The sequence below is a fragment of the Astyanax mexicanus genome, chromosome 4, assembly GCF_023375975.1.
Source record: "Astyanax mexicanus isolate ESR-SI-001 chromosome 4, AstMex3_surface, whole genome shotgun sequence".
Taxonomy (NCBI): domain Eukaryota; kingdom Metazoa; phylum Chordata; class Actinopteri; order Characiformes; family Acestrorhamphidae; genus Astyanax; species Astyanax mexicanus.
The window spans coordinates 35,433,459-35,450,442 of record NC_064411.1 but is presented as its reverse complement, the minus strand read 5'-3'; the positions used below and the strand labels follow the sequence as shown (position 1 = coordinate 35,450,442).

The window sequence follows — 16,984 nt, the reverse complement described above, 5'->3', positions numbered from 1 at the left end:
AACATAAAACCACGGCTGCCCAAATCATGGCAGAATTCAATGTGCACCTCAACTCTCCTGTTTCCACCAGAACTGTCCGTCACCACAATAAATTATTGTGGTCTAAAACCAGGTGTTTCAGTTTCATTGTCCAACCCCTGTATATATCCTCACTGTCCAATGAAAATCAAGTGTCTCTAAAATAGCAACTTTAGAGGAGAGAGATTAAACCTTCTTTACTTTCAATGGAAGCCAATGTAAAAATGTATTTATTGCAGTTTATTTCAGGTAAATTTGGAGAAATTCTATTGGTCCATATATCAAGAAATTTTTAAACAGTGTAAACGGAACGGTTGGTTGAAATTATGGAGTAATGTAAGTAAAAATCGACAAAAATTGAGGTACTTGTTTGTCATTGGACAGTAAGGTATATACTGTACATCATATGTCCTGATATATGTGGACACCCCTTCTGTAGTATTATGTAGTATATATATATATATATATATATATATATATATATATATATATATATATATATATATATATATAAATTAATTAGCATGTTTTGTGACACAAGGAATGAACAACAAACCAACACACCAGATATTTTCAGACAAACAAAATCACTTTTATTTTGTAATCTTTTAAAATATATTCATTTGTTGCTCATAAAATCCAATATTCAGATAAACGACATAAATTATTCTACATCTGATCTTAAAATCTTCACACATATATATATATATATATATATATATATATATATATATATATATATATATATATATATGTGTATATTGCTTTTATTCATATTCATCCTTTTGACAACCAAGTCTCGTAATACATAGTGTAGCAAGTGTAACATTATTCTCTAATAATCTCAAAATACAAAGTCAAGCATTTTTCTCCAAACACTTCAACACATCCCTTCAAAATTTCCCTGGTTTGCTATTGCTGTTCATTTAAGTAGGCAACTCCTATACTGGCACTTAATTCACACGCAATAAAAAATCATAATAATAATCATCATGATTTCATTTCATCAGGGTATGATGTAAAACAGCCAATGACATCACATCATCCATATATATAAGTATATGGCGTATTTGTAGAGTGCTGTAGGTCTGCATAGCTAAAGTGTGGTTTAACAATGTTTCAGTAAAAAGCACACAAGATGATAATAATAATTCATATACTATAATGGAGTGGTTTGGCTTTGGGATTTAATATTAAGTGCTCTGTTATATATATATATATTTTTGTGCACAGTAATCAAACCTAGATCACAAGAGAAAAAACGTGAAGCATCATGATTTATCCAGGGTGAACACAAAGCTAGCTATGATGACGCACTTCAAAAGCTGATGGATTGATGAATATAGCTATCAGCTAAAGTTAAAGCTAAAGCTAATGGTTTTCACACATAGGCACGAATAACTGATATGGGCCAAAAATTCAATGTTAAAAGAAAAACAAAAAACAAAAGGATAAAACAAGCAAAATAAATGAAAAAACTAAATGAAAATGACTAAATAAATGAAAACTCAACAAAACTAAACAAAACACAAAGAAAACAAAACTAAATAAAAGGAAAACATAATAAAAATAATGCAATTTTAAATAAAATGCTAAAACTAAAGAAAATGACATTGAAAACGGTTTGAGTTCGCTTTTTTGAATTTTGAATGCATGACAACGTTAAGGCACTGGGCTGGACTGCAGTTTATTTGAAGGAGCAGCAGACTTTACGTCCTTTCAGGGGCTGTGGTGGTCTGTAATTATCCACCATGCAGCGAGGGGTCTCTCCATCTGCGCTGAACAGCAGACTACGGAATTTTGCCATCTAGAGAACGAGCGAGAGAAAGAGGGAGAGAAAGAGATAAAGAAAGAGAGAAAGAGTGAGAGAGAGAGAGAGAGAAAGAGTGGGAGAGTTAGTTTACGTAATACTGGAATCACCACCAGCCATGTCCCCAAAAAAAAGAAAGTGATAATGAGATGCAAACCCAAGTCCAGAAATTTGCTCATCTGCCTTAGTGTGCCAACACTCCAATAAAGCATCTTTGACTATCTCTCTGTCTCCACTGAGAGTCTAATGAATGGAGTATCTCCTCATAATCAGAGCAAACAAAGCCGACATAGACGACAGTGAGTTCACTCTTTAACCCTTAGACTTGCAAAATTGCGTATTTGATCACATTCAGATTCACAATCAGTTAAAAAATGACATAGTATAGTATAATTGTGCCTTTCTGTAGCCTTCTGCCTCCGTCAACTCTATTCTTTTCACTACACTTCCCATGATTCAACCCTACTGTTCTATTTGAGTATTATAAACTGTTGCATCACCTGAGTATTGATCTCATTCAGCTATCTAGCTATGCTATCTATAGGCAGAAGGCTACAGTATACATCTGTACAACCAGTTCCATTGCATTTTATCTATCTATCTATCTATCTATCTATCTATCTATCTATCTATCTATCTATCTATCTATCTATCTATGATTTTAGTGAATACATCACTAGCTTTAGTTATTTTTTGTTTGATCTTGCGTTTTTTTATTTAATTTTGACTACATATTTTTCTTAGACCTCTTTACCTTCCTATCTTACCATCTTTGCTCTTTTATTAATACAATCTTAATTTAATTAAACTTCATATTAATTACACCATACTAAGTTTTTTGTTGTGCTTTACTCTTTTTTGTTTTTAAGTTTATTTTTTTCCCAACAAAAAATGAGGGTCACCCTCAATGTACAGTGTTACTGTATATTTTTAGCATCATCATCTTCAATCATTAAAAACCTGGACCCATTTCTGTATATTGACACTTATTTCAAAATTGAATCTGATAAATTTAGTGAGTAGCTCGTTCATGTTTGTGTCTCATTGCAGGAATACAGGGTAAATGACCTCTGCTGTAGTCTGTATTAATAACTGTCAATCATTTGTATCTAAAGTAATTCAGTTATCATTTTTTTAGTAGTCTGATCAAAATCTGATCATGATAATCACCATAACAACGTATAATCATGCAATATGTGGACTCAATATTTCCCACTGGAGCTTATTCACATGAATGAGGCATTATAGTAGCTGTTTTATTTTATTTAAGTTGTTTTGTTTATGATGTTTAAAAAATTCCATGCTGATTAATACAAAATTCAATGTCTAAATACTTTATAATATTTAAAAGTCCTCAGCTATATAAAGAAAAGTGTAAATTATTTATTTTTTTGATGTTTTTAGCTATCCGGATTAGCAAACAGTGCTGAATGTACAACATTGAGTTGGAATGTAAATGGTTCATTCCACCAAATGGGTGCCATTTGCTTGCTGTAACTGTTCCAAATTAAACTCATTTTTTAATCGTTTCATTTCAACTTATAATCTAATAACATAAATATCTAATAATCTAATAACTATAAATATATAAACTATTAAAACATGTACTGGTAAAAGTCTGGCAGCTTCATTTATTTTTTTACAAGCTAAAAATGGCTACAAAACGTCATCAATTTTCTCTTAAGAAAGTATTAATTTTAAAGAAATGTTTGACTGCATGTTCAAATAATTGTTATTTTCATGATAAAAAAAAATCCCTCCTGTTAATGGAACTCACTCCTGTTACTGACACTCATTCCTGTTACTCTTTATGTATTGATTAGCAGGAATTAAAGTAAAAGGAATTATTATTTTTTGGCATAAAATGAGCAAAAACATGAAAAATAGCTAAGTGGCGGCTATGCTAATAGCATTAGGACACTGAGCACACTCACAAAGTTTTAAGAGTTCAGAAATCAATATTTGGTGGAATAACCCTGGTTTAATCACAGTTTTCATGTATCTTGGCATGTTCTCCTCCACCAGTCTCACACACGGCTTTTGGATAACTTTATGAAACCACTCCTGGTGCAAACATTCAAGCAGTTCAGCTTGGTTTGATGGCTTGTGATCATCCATCTTCCTCTTGATTATATTCCAGAGGTTTTCAGTTTGGTAAAATCAAAGAAACTCATCATTTTTAGCTTTTTCTGTGGCTTTAAACATAAACATAAAAAAAACTAAACTAAACCTTACAATATCTTTCAGCCTCTGTTGCACTACAGGTGGGTGTGGCCACAGCATCATAAATGATACTGGCAGCGTATCCAGGCCAGCGTAAACTTTAAGGAGAATTTAGATAATGTAATCTCGCTAAACAGGAGGCTATGAGAAAAGGGCCCTCCCCGTTTTTTTTTTTTTTTTCCACTGACGTAAAACTTTGTGCACCAAGGCCACACTGTGTGACTAGCCTGTGTAAATATTAACATATTAACTAATTAAGTTGATTTTGAATAATGATTAACTTATCATCATTAATGTCACGCCAGTTCAGAAGTGCACTGGTAGAGCAAAGGTCACTCTGCCCTACAAAATAAATATTATAGGCTATGATATCTGAAGCTATATAAATAATGTCATGATATTCTACAGCTCTGAAAAAAAATGAAGAGACCACTTCAGTTTCTGAATAAGTTTCTCTGATGTTGTTATTTATAAGTTTATGTTGTTTTATTCTATAAACTACAGACAACATTTCTCTCAAATACCAAATAGAAATATTGTCATTTAGAGCATTTATTTGCAGAAAATGAGAAATGGCTGAAATAACAAAAATATGCAGAGCCTTTGGATCTCAAATGATGCAAAGAAAACAAGTTCATATTTAAAAAGTTTTAGATCAATATTTGGTGGAATAACCCTGGTTATTAATCACAGTTTTCATGCATCTTGTCATGTTCTCCTCCACCAATCTTACACACTCCTTTTGGATAACTTTATGCCACTCCTGGTGCAAAAATGTAATCAGTTCAGCTTGGTTTGATTGTTTGTGATCATCCATCTTTCTTTTGATTATATTCCAGAGGTTTTCAATTTGGTAAAATCAATGAAACGTTTTTTTAAGTGGTCTCTTGTTTTGTTTTTTTCCAGGAAGGGAGATGGATGATCACAAGCCATCAAACCAAACTGAACTGCTTGAATTTTTGCACCAGGCGTAAAGGCATAAAGTTCCAAAAGCAGTGTGTAAGACTGGTGAAGGAGAACATGATGCCAAGATGCATGAAATCTGTGATTAAAAACCAGGGTTATTCCACCAAATATTGATTTCTGAACTCTTCAAACTTAATATGAATATAAACTTGTTTTCTTTGCATTATTTGAGGTCTGACAGCTCTGCATCTTTTATGATAATTCAGCCATTTCTCATTTTCTGCGAATAGATGCTCTAAATGAGAATATTTTTATTTGGAATTTGGGAGAAATGTAGTCCGTAGTTTATAGAATAAAACAACAATGTTCATTTCACTCAAACATATACCTATAAATAGCAAAATCAAAGAAACTGTATAATGGAAACAATGTTCAAAAACTCCAGAAGCACTGCTGCATCTGACTCATACCACCAGCACAACACGCACTAATAACACACATGAGTAATATCCACCTTTCCTGATGGGACATCATACCTGAGCAGGGCTGACGCTGATCGGATCTCTCAGGACAATCCAGGTAACGCTTTCGTGCAGAGGGGGTGTGGTCAGAGAGCCCTCATAAGTCCAGTACTGCAGAGTGGCAGGCAGCAGGGTCTTAGGATCGAAGTTAGAGAATGTGGTTTGCTTTCCCTGTGGGAAAAAGAAGCAAAACACAGAGACAAATAATAAACAAATATAGATATAGCATGATTATCTTTTGATTATAGCATAATCAAAAGATAATCACCTTTGATTTGATGGCATCACAGGCATCCAGTACTTTCTGCAGGCTGGGATTGGCGCCCCCAATCTGAGAGCAAAAAAGAACAAAAAAATGCACGTTACATTAATCTATATATGCATTAAATCCCATGAATAGTATCTACTGTACACAGTAAATCATGTTAAATCACTGACCTTCAGGAAAACTCCAACGACAGCCAGACCATCGGGCTTGCTGACGGCCTCGCCAAAGTTTGGGTACTTGGTGTTCCAGTGCACCAGATGGAGCTGAAGAGATAAAAATGAGACAAAAAGAGAACAAACATTTAAAAAATGACCCTAGTTGTAGACTATATTTTCTTTTCTTCTCGGCTTAATCCCTGTCTCTTTATAGGGAAACACAACATCTGCACCTGCAAATCGTCGCTGTCTAATGAAAAGCAAGTATCTTCATTTTTGTCTATTTTTAGATTTCTACATAACTTAAGCACACATACTGTCCTTTACGCAAAATGTCTTGATTAACGGACCAATACAAATTCTTTAAAATTACCTGAAATAAACTCTTTTTACATTGACTTCCACTGAAAGTTTAGAAGGGTTTTTGTTCTCTGTGCTGTAAAGTTGCTGTTTTGGACATACTTGTTTTTCATTGGACAGCGACAATATGCTGTTTTCACTTTTAGCTTGAGTGTCAAATGAGTTACATAAAAAAGCCCTATAAAATAAAGCTGTTCTATCTCCAACACACAGTAATTGAAAGAGACAAATGAATGAACCAATCATGTCTTTCATGTCATTATACTGAATTTTAGGGATGTGTTAAAAAAAAAACTATCTTCATTTGAATGATTCAATATAGATTCATATGAAGCCAAGATCGATCCTTAGAATTAGCCCATTTTCCCTGTTTATGCGTACAGAGTCAACGTCTCGCATTCCAGTGCCCAACTGATCACCCCAGCCAGAGGGTGCTGCTCGAAAAAGCAAAGTTTTTTTTTTTTTTGGGCGCTGGAGAATGAACACGAGGTATGTCAGTACTGCGGGGGAGTTTCTGTACAAATGTAAGCAATTTATCCTGTATTTACACTCACTGCTGCATGGGTTTATCAAACTAGTACATTTAACAGTGTTTTAAGTTGTTTTACAGTGTTGTTTTTGCCTGTACTTAATTTAAAGTAAGACCTGACCGGGTGAAGCTACCGTTAGCTTAGCGGGTTTTTCCTTTGAATTTCATAAAGTTTTCTTTCTTAACCTTATTCATTTAGCTTGTTGTCATTTTATTGTCATTATGCTTATTGTAGTATCACATCTGAACTAGTGGCTTTAAGTAAAATACACTTTTATTTGCAAATAAATAAGACATTTTTGAAGCATGTTATGTTTTTGTTTTATGCAACTAAAATGTCAGTATACATACAGTGTTGTTGAAAACGACGGCTTCCGAAGCCTCATTAATGTTCTGGAAGCACGTTATATTTTACCCATTGGCCAGTGGCCATTCCAAACCTGTATAGAGATGTGAAGCACGGTGGCGCAATTAACTAAGCTACATTAAATGATATTAAAAAAACTAATGTAACTTGTGATAAGTCTTCATAATATAAACACTAATATTTTAATTATAACATTCCATATTCAAACTACAATTTTTATTGTAACCGAAATTTCCCTAAATGAATCAATTTTGAATCGAATCGGAACTTTATGAATCGGAATAAAACCGAACTGGGAAATCAGTGGTGATACCCAACCCTACTGAATTCCATTTAAACTTACATGTAGAACATTTCAACTGGAACAACCCCAACATTTCCGTCAACGTCACCAATGCTTAGTTCAGAATCCAAGATGGCTGCCTCACACATCAATAGTTTACACAGTATCTGTGTCCAACTCCTATCTGTGTATTCTGCTGTTCTCTAGAGTGATGGACCAGATCATCCAATCCAGGCCTAATAATGCTCTCATTAGGCTCAATGCAATCAAACTGTTAACAACAATGTTCCAACATATAGAATACAGCCTTCCAAGATGAAGAAGAAGAGGAAGCTACTACAGCAAATGCAGACAGACTGCCCAGTAACAGTATTCTTGATTTAGTCAACGTATTGTGACAAGATGAATAATAAAAAAATATTCAGTTATTCTACAGTTTAGAAGACAATAAATAATGTATAATAAGCTGTGAACAATTAGGAAACATTCCAACAACTGTGAAAGCACTAGGACATCAATTAATTATCCTCAATGTCTCAAATTTGCAAAGCGGTAACAACATCGCGAGTCGAATGCTTTCACTAGACGTCGCTATAAATAGATAATTACAGAGCATTATTTATTTACGTTGTTTTAAAGATTTAATAATGTCTTGCTATTCCTATGCTAGAAATCCTGCATTCATTATCTTTAATTTAATTTCTTTGATTTTGTGGCTGATTTCTATTATTAAAATCCACAACGCACAAGATGTTCCTAAATAAATAAATTAATAATTGTTAATAAATAGATAGTACCATTATAATTAAACAGAAATAGTGTGTGCCAGTTTCATAGGCTTTGATGCACTCAGTAAAATAACACTTGTAAAAACAAATGCACATAGTAGCACATTATTTATATATTTTATACATTTAACTTTTATGAACCAAAAATTCCAAAACCAATATTTTTTGTGTGCCCAAATTTTCTTTTTTCCTTAGAATTAAACAAAAGGCTCTTTTGTCAACTCTCTAAAACTCAACACACTAAACTATATGCATATGAGCTCTATTTTGATTGGCAGCCCTGCACTGTGCCTTATTCAAAAGCAGTCTATACTGAAACACTCCTTATAACTTCAGCAGTAGAGGGTGTTGCATTTAAATGGCCCATATTTTACATTAAATCCTTACATTTTTGGTGTATTTATAACCAAAAATTCCATATTTTTTAAATACAACAGTATTCCATTTTTTAAGCCTTGTTAAGTCTATGACCAATTGAATAATCTCTGTTTTGAGCAGTCCAGACTGAAACACTCCTTATAACATCAGCATTAAAGGGGTGGGGCTTAAATCCTGCAGGCTAAACATGCTGGGTGTTTACATATTTAACATACTGAATTAAAATGTAATTTAAAAACAATGTAGAAAACAATGTGGAAAAGATTTTCCATAATATGTGTCCTTTAAATTGCTGACTATCTATTAGTACAGAATTGCTTTATTAATCTCACGGTTTTAGACTTTTAAAATAATGTTTCTAACACATTACAGAAGCAGCTGTTGAAGCGTTCTTCATGAAAGTGTATTTTTTCTATGGCACCATCGCAAATGACCAAAGATGCCATAATCCTACATAATTTTGGAGAAAGTTAAACCCAACAGAAATAAAAAAAAAATCCCCCTTGCAATAATGGCATCACACACTCATGTGAAATCATCATGCAAGCTCTGCTGATGTGGAATCCTTACCTCACAGGGAAACTTAGTGCCCCCAACAGTGTGTTCCGATCCTCTGTCGTCAGCACCTCCCCAGTGAAAGTGGAACTGCTTGAGTCTGTATGTTCCAGTCACGGGACCTCCAGTTAGAACTGCAAAAACACAACACACACTCCACTTATATTCTTATTAATAGTTTATACACTTTAGTCTATGTCATATAAATGTCTGGGCTGTGCCAATGTGCAATTAGAGCAATACAATTTTCTAGTGGGAGTTACTTAGCATGATCTACATCATTTTTAAACTTTTATTTATTTTTAGATTCATAAATATTTTGGGTGAGATATTGGTTTGAAATTAAATAAATAAATAATAATAATAATAATAATAATAATAATACCAAAAATAAAAAGAAGCACATTGAATCTTACTGATAACTCCTTACTGATGATTTCAGAGACTCAAAATAGGGGAAAAATAGGAAGTTCTAAAAGTTTTGCCTTTTTTTTGCCAAACAGAAAACTGTCCAATCAAGACCTTGTTGTCTGCAGTATCTAGGCAGATACCAGCAAGCAAGCTCTCCCATTGGTTAGTCCTTCAGAGGCTGTACTGAAACCCCTCTGTCTAGAGATTAACCACCAACATACAGAATTAAGAATTAAGAGTGACAAAGGGATCAACTAAAACTATTTCTATGGCATTTGTTGAGAATGTGTCACTTTGTTGAAACTTTGTAGTATGAGAGAAAACCAACAGCAGCTTTATTGAAAAAGTCACTGTAAAAAAAATTACATACAACAAAGCATTATGTAACCCTGCTAAACGAATTTGACAAGCATTGGCTATGTTTGTTTTTTGTTTTTGTTCCACAAGCATAATAATCCTAACCAAGCTAGATAATTAGCAGGACCAAGCTTGAGATAAAAAAACGAGATTTAAATATCTGTGCTTACTTTAGAACAGACCAAAAAGTGTACATTTGCAGCAGTGTTAGCTTAGCGCTAATACTAATACTCAGGGTGTACGGAACTATGGAAGCCCATTTCTGCCACTTGGAAAAAAATAAGGGTCCTCCACTAACCCATAATTATGAGATAATAAGTCAGAACTATGAGATACTTAATTATGAAATAATAGCCCCAGACTTAGTATCTCTTAGTTATAATTTAGCATCTCATAATTAAGACTTACTATCTCATAATTATGACTTAGCATCTTATAATTAGGACTTACTATCTCATAATTATGACTTAGCATCTCATAATTAGGACTTACTATCTCATAATTATGACTTAGCATCTAATAATTAACACTTAGTATCTCCTAGTTATGAATTGGTATCTTATATTGACTTATTTATAATTATAACTTAGGAGCCGTATTAAAAAGTAATGCCCACTGTCCACAAAAATAGCAAAAATCAATTTTAGCACAGAACACAAAAATATATAGCTAGAGAAAAATGTCCACTGACACCTATTTTACCAAACAACAGTAAATCATTAAAACCATTTCTCTTTCTTCAGTGACATTTAGTGAAAATGCTAACACAGCTAACAGTTAATAACATCTAATGAAAGCCAATTATCTCTGTTCTAGTTAGCAATATGCTATATGTCCCCAGTTAGCTCTTCTACACCATTAAGACATGTTTTTACATGGTTTTAGCACTGTATTAGCACTGTGCTAATACTATACATGTCCTCATTTAGCTGCTCACATTCTCAGCAGGCTCTGCTAATTGACAGTCTGGGCTGAACACCAAACCGGCTAGCTGCATTCTCAGACTCACAATAGAACCCATTAAGTCTGAAGCATAAACAGAGCATCGCTGAGGAGATGAGGACTGAAACCATGGAGAAACGTGTTGCTACTCCTGTTTCAGAAGCAGTGAAGGGAACCTAGAGTGGTCAGATTCGTCTGTTAGCGTAGCCTGAGCTTAGCAGTTAGCTTAGCATCTCCATTTCTGCAGTCCACCTAGCTGCATACTGTAGCTAATTCCATATCTCCTCACCTCAGCTGCCTGCTGTTTTACTAAGATTACGTAAGGCCTCAGATAAGAACCTGCCCGATATCATCAGCAATACTACATTTACTTTACTAGGCTTAAAATGAGGTTCATGTGAGGCTAAAACAAAAAGGTTTTAAGTGTTTTTATGTAAAGAAATAACTATTAGCACTAATCCACCATCTTGAAGAAGTGTAGGAAAATATAATTGATATTTATCGAAATATCACAATATTTTGTTTTGCAATACTGTATTGATTAAAAAAAAACATAGTATCGATTTTTAGTTGGTATTGATTAGTTTACATATAAAAATTGGTGTCAGAAGTGGTTCTCTCACACCAATGGGAAGGATCTATCATTAGATAAGAAAATGTTAATATAAAATATGCTGTTATTTAATTCAATAGAAAAAAATAGCCTGTTGATTTTCACTTTTTTATTGCTGTTGTTATTTTGCAAATTTTGTACAGAATTTATTTTATTATTTTAATGTATTAATCTATTAAAATTTTATTATCATTATAAAATTTAAATAGGTTAATAAAATATTGTGGTAATTGTGATTTTTGAAAATATGTTATTGTAATTTTACAGAACTAAAAATCCCAGTAAACACTGTAAAAAAAAAAGTATGATCCACTTTTGTATCTTTACAATAAAATTTAAAAAAATGTTTAGAGCCAAAAAGTACGTAAAATTATTATTTACAGTAATATTTCTCTTAAATAAATGATAAACAACCATTAAAAAAATAAGTTTACATGTAAAATTGGCGTCAGAAGTGGTTCATTTTGTATTGTGTTTAAGCCCTAACCACTAGATGGCAGTATTGTACTACTATTATTAGTGGATGTCTGACTATTATTATTAGATCAAACTGTTTTCCTTGCCACTGTGTCACCATAAAATTGGCATCTCTGTGGTGCTGCTCATAAGAGGCGTGGACCTGTTTTTTCCTGTAAAGTGGCTTTGTGACAACCTTTGTTGTAAAAAGCGCTATATAAATAAAATTGAATTGAAATAAAAATTTAATTGAATTTTATATGACTGTACATTTAATCATTTAATGTATTGTATCGCCAAGTTCTTGTCAATACTCAGCCCTTCCTTCTTGACCCTTTTCCTATTTAGCCATTGTGCTTGTAGTTCTAGTACTTGATCACTCCTGACAAACGATGCCTCAGGGCTGAACCACCAGACAATTAGCAACAAAAAGATGTTCTATCGACAATGAGGATTAGTGATGCTTCATTAAAGCACGCACAATCAGACAGTGCAGGGTTTTCTTCAGGTTATAGTGACTATAGAAGTCAATGAATTAAGATAAATCTTGTGTTATCGAGTGATAAATGCACTAACCTGATCTGTCGTCATCGTCAGCGAAGTCCACTTGGAAGGAGTGGCCATTGTTGAGAATGCCCTTGGAGGTGCTGGGGTCATACTTCAGCTTAAGCTGCTTGAGCTTGGAGTCAAACTGGGCTTGACTCGGGATGATATCAATGGGAGACTGTCTGGGTCCATTCGCAACAGGGAAGTTCTCACACCAATGAGAAGGACCTGTCATACATAAGGAATTAATTAATATGACATGATGTAATTGAATAGAAACAAAAAAATGTGAAAAGGTGCTTTTTTACTTTTTTACAGTACAAGAGTAGAGTAAACAAATAGTTACAGTAATATCTGTCTTAAATAAACCTTAAACAACAATAAAAAAGTTGAAAAAGTACTGCACCAAAACTGTTATCAATGTATTAACTGACTAAAACTACATTTTCAAATTACAGTAATTGTTTATGATTAAAATATGCACATTTACATTTCTGATAAAGTCAGTTTAGTTTCATATGTATAAGGAAATTAATGTAAGAGGGTGTGCAGCAGGAGCAATATATGCACAGTTAATATATATATATATATATATATATATATATATATATATATATATATTTTAATACCAAAAAAGTTATATTCCAATAAAAAATATATAATTGTGTATCTAAGGAATATGTATTTTTGACAATAATCACAAAACAATTACACAGGAGTGTCTTTCTTCTTGAAATCAACCCAGTTCCAGCAACCTATGCACGTTTTTGTTTATTTATTTATTTATTTGCATAAATATTATACCCTGTGTAACTTATGCAAAATAGTTTTGAATATATTGATATTTTGTTATTTACTGGCCAGCCATAGAATGTTACTAAAATATACATAATCTTTTTCTCTTCTCCTGCCAAGTTACTTTTTTAGAGAGTTTTGTACAAAATGCAACTTCTGCAACTTTCTCATATTTTGCACATTTTTACTTGCTTGTACTAATGACCCTTTTAATCGTAATAATTAGATTTTTATTATCAAAACTTATAACAACTTTTGTATATTGTTGTTGTCCAATGAAACACATACATGTCTAAAACAGCAACTTAAAGTATGTTACAGTATTTTTTATTTTACATTTTTTACAAAAATAAACATCCCAGTAATGAGTGTAAAGATAGTTAAAACTCTATATTTGACAGATATTATGGCTGTTTACGGTTAGTACTGTAGTAACAAAGTAACAAAAAATATATATATATACACTATAAACTCTATATAATATACAGCTCTGGAAAAAAAATAAAAGACCACCTAAAAATTATGAGTTTCTTTGATTTTACCAAATTGAAAACATCTGTAATATTATCAAGAGGAATCACAAACCATCAAACCAAGCTAAACTGCTTGCACTTTTGCACCAGGAGTGGCATAAAGTTCTCCAAAAGCAGTGTGTAAGACTGGTGGAGGAGAACATGCCAAGATGCTTGAAACTGTGATCAAAACTTTTATGAATATGAAGGAACTTGTTTTCTTAGCATTATTTGAGGTCTGAAAGCTCTGCATTCTTTTTGTTATTTCGGACGTTTCTCATTTACTGCAAATAAATGCTCTAAATGACAATATTTTTTATTGGGAATTTGGGAGAAATGTTGTCTGTAGTTTATAAAATAAAACAACAATGTTCTTTTACTCAAACACATACCTATAAATATCAAAATAAAATAAACTGATTCAGAAACTAAAGTGTTCTCTTATTTTTTTCCAGAGCTGTATGCTTTATATACTCTACTTCTGCATAGTTACTATTAAAAAAAAAAGCTTCTTCTGCAACTTTCTTATATTCTGCACCTTTTTTGAATTGCTTTTTATAATCTTTTATATAAATATCGTCAACATCTTACCATCGTGTTCTGAGTATCCCCAAGCGTGAGCCATTTTTTCTTGTATTCCTTGTTTGAGAGTCTTCACCACAGTCAGTCAGTCGGTCTGGATGATGATGACCCCCCTGACCGGTGCAGCCTTTATATATACAGGCGCGCGCAGACTGAACGCGCGCGCTATCTCAGCATCAGTGGGTTTGGCAGCGCAGGTTGGCCATCAGTGCACTGCCCCCCTCGCGCGCGGGGCGGGTTCTGCCTCCACCAGTTTTTTAACCACAGCCATGTCTTTGCTCCCCCGATCACGAGGATGCGCGAGGAGGACGCGAGGATGCGCGATAATGCGCAGGGGATGATGAAATGATGACCCCCTACAAAGACAGTCCCAGCACACTCATTCTGATCAGCATTGTGATGCATCCCTCGCGCTCCAACCAGTGCTCATCCCTCCTGCAGAAGAAGCAGCATGACAGTGACCTTGTAGTCCGTGTCCTGACGTAAGCTAGGCACGCAATCCACACGCACATTAACGCATATTTCCACGCAAGAAATTCATCAGCATGGCTCGCACCATCGCGCTTAAAGGGGCAGGCAGTCTGACTGGTTTAGTGCAATAGAGAGATTTCCCATTCTTCTACCCGTTTTTAGGCAGGCCCCGCCCTCCTGCGCTGGGATTGGCTAGTACAGATCATACACCTGCTGTGGGGTGGGGTTGGCTGCTGGTGACCAGCCTCCTCCTGCATTGGGATTGGCTAGAAGTGTCCAGCCTCTATCTCTCTCTACAGTTATAAGACCTTAAGAAGGGAGTGAGCAGTGCTAGCCAATCACAGTGCAGTGGGCGTGTCTTTGCTGAATTCGGGTGCGAAAAGAAAAGCTGAAATTCCAGTTTAAGACTTGCATTTTGCTTTTGGGCTAAGTTTGAAACTGGAAGTAGCAGACTGGAACAAGTTGGTTTACCAAGCAAGATCAGCAAGATCAAGCCGGTTGGCCAGCATGACCAGTAAGACCAAACTGGTTCACCAGCATCACCAAGCTGGTCAACCATGGCCAAGCATGACTAAAAATCAAATGCAACATACATATAGTATGTTGTTCAAGAGCTGGTTTACAAGCTTTCCAGCTAGGTGATCAGAATGGTAGGGTATTAATACTGATTTACAAAATCGATTCGATTCATGATGATTCACAAGATCCCAATTCAATTCAATTTTCAAAATGATTTAATTTGATATTGATATTTTTTTTGATATTTGATATTGAAAGAACATGCCTCCCCAGGGTCGAACAAAGAAGTTTAGTTCACATGTTCAGTGTAACATCCAGAGGTTAACATTTTTCAAAAAATTGATGCGTGATTACTGCCAGCATCCCTGCGAAGCTTAGGGAAGTGGGAGGTCAGTCTGCAGAGCTTAGACCATACACCACACACTTCATCAACTCTGTCTGCATCAGGCACTGTCCTAGAGGGAAAACCTCCTCTGAAGCTTATGCACAAGAAAGCCTGCAAACAGTTTGCTGAAGACAAGCAGTCGAGGAGCATGGAAAACTGGAACCTGTTCTGTGGTCTAATGAGATGAAGATATACTCGTTTGTCTTAGATGGCATCCATCATAGGTGACAGCATCCTGGTGAGGTGTACCAAGAAAACTCTCCATGGTCCATTGCCTTGCTGATGAACATGATACCTACCGTTCATTCAAAAACTGGGCTGCATTTTAGTTTTCCAACACAATAACCACCCCAAACACACCACAAAATTGACAAATGCTTTGCTGACAGGGAAAGGTGATGGACTGGCCAAGCATGTCTCCAGACCTAAACCCTATTGAGCATCTGTGGGGCATCCTCACATGGAAGGTGGAGGACCACATGGTCTCTAACATCCACCAGCTCCCTAAAAGTCATCATGGAGGATTGGAAGAGGATTCCAGTGGCAACCTGTGATGCTCTAGTGAACTCTACGCCCAAGAGAGTTAAGGCAGTGCTGGAAAATATTGGTGGCCACACACAATTTTTGACAGTTTGGGCACAATTTGACCATTTTCACATATGTATTAACTTGTTTTCGCCAGCAGTTTAGACAGTAATGACTGTATGTTGAGTTATTTTAAAGGCACAGCAAATTTATTCTGTTTTACAAGCTGTTCACTGACTAATTTACTTTTAATCAAAGTGTCATCTTCAGTGTTGTTCCATTAAAAGATATAATAGAATATAACGCTTTTGTGAGATACTGTATATGTAAATACACTGCCTGGCGCCAAAAAAGTTGGCACCTGGATTTAACTAAGTAAATGATGTGGGGTTGATGCTGCAGTCATCCAGGTCTAGGTTGAGCAACAGTATGTGCTGAAATAATGAGGTCAGCTGACTATCTGAATATACTAAATATAGACCAGGTTATTCCATCAATGGATTTTGTCTTCCCTGATGACACGGATATATTCCAAGATGACAATGTCAGGATTCATGGGGCTGGAATTGTGAAAGAGTGATTCAGGGAACATGAGATCATCATTTTCACACTTGGATTGTTCACCACAGAGTCCAGATCTTAACCTCATTGAGAATCTTTGGGATGAGCTGGAGAAGGCTTTGTGCAGCGGTCAGACTCTACCATCATC

General features: G+C 34.7%; 1 protein-coding gene across 1 annotated transcript; it reads right to left on the bottom strand.

The window, feature by feature from the left end:
* Positions 1–588: 588 nt before the first annotated feature.
* cahz (carbonic anhydrase) lies at positions 589–14,552 on the bottom strand. The gene is made up of 7 exons (XM_022679128.2): positions 14,385–14,552; positions 12,517–12,714; positions 9,177–9,295; positions 5,917–6,009; positions 5,747–5,809; positions 5,494–5,649; positions 589–1,825 (listed from the first exon to the last, which is right to left on the bottom strand). The coding sequence occupies exons 1-7, from the start codon at positions 14,416–14,418 to the stop codon at positions 1,706–1,708; spliced, it is 783 nt and encodes a 260-aa protein (XP_022534849.1). The 5' UTR covers positions 14,419–14,552; the 3' UTR covers positions 589–1,705.
* Between the last annotated feature and the right edge of the window lie 2,432 nt (positions 14,553–16,984).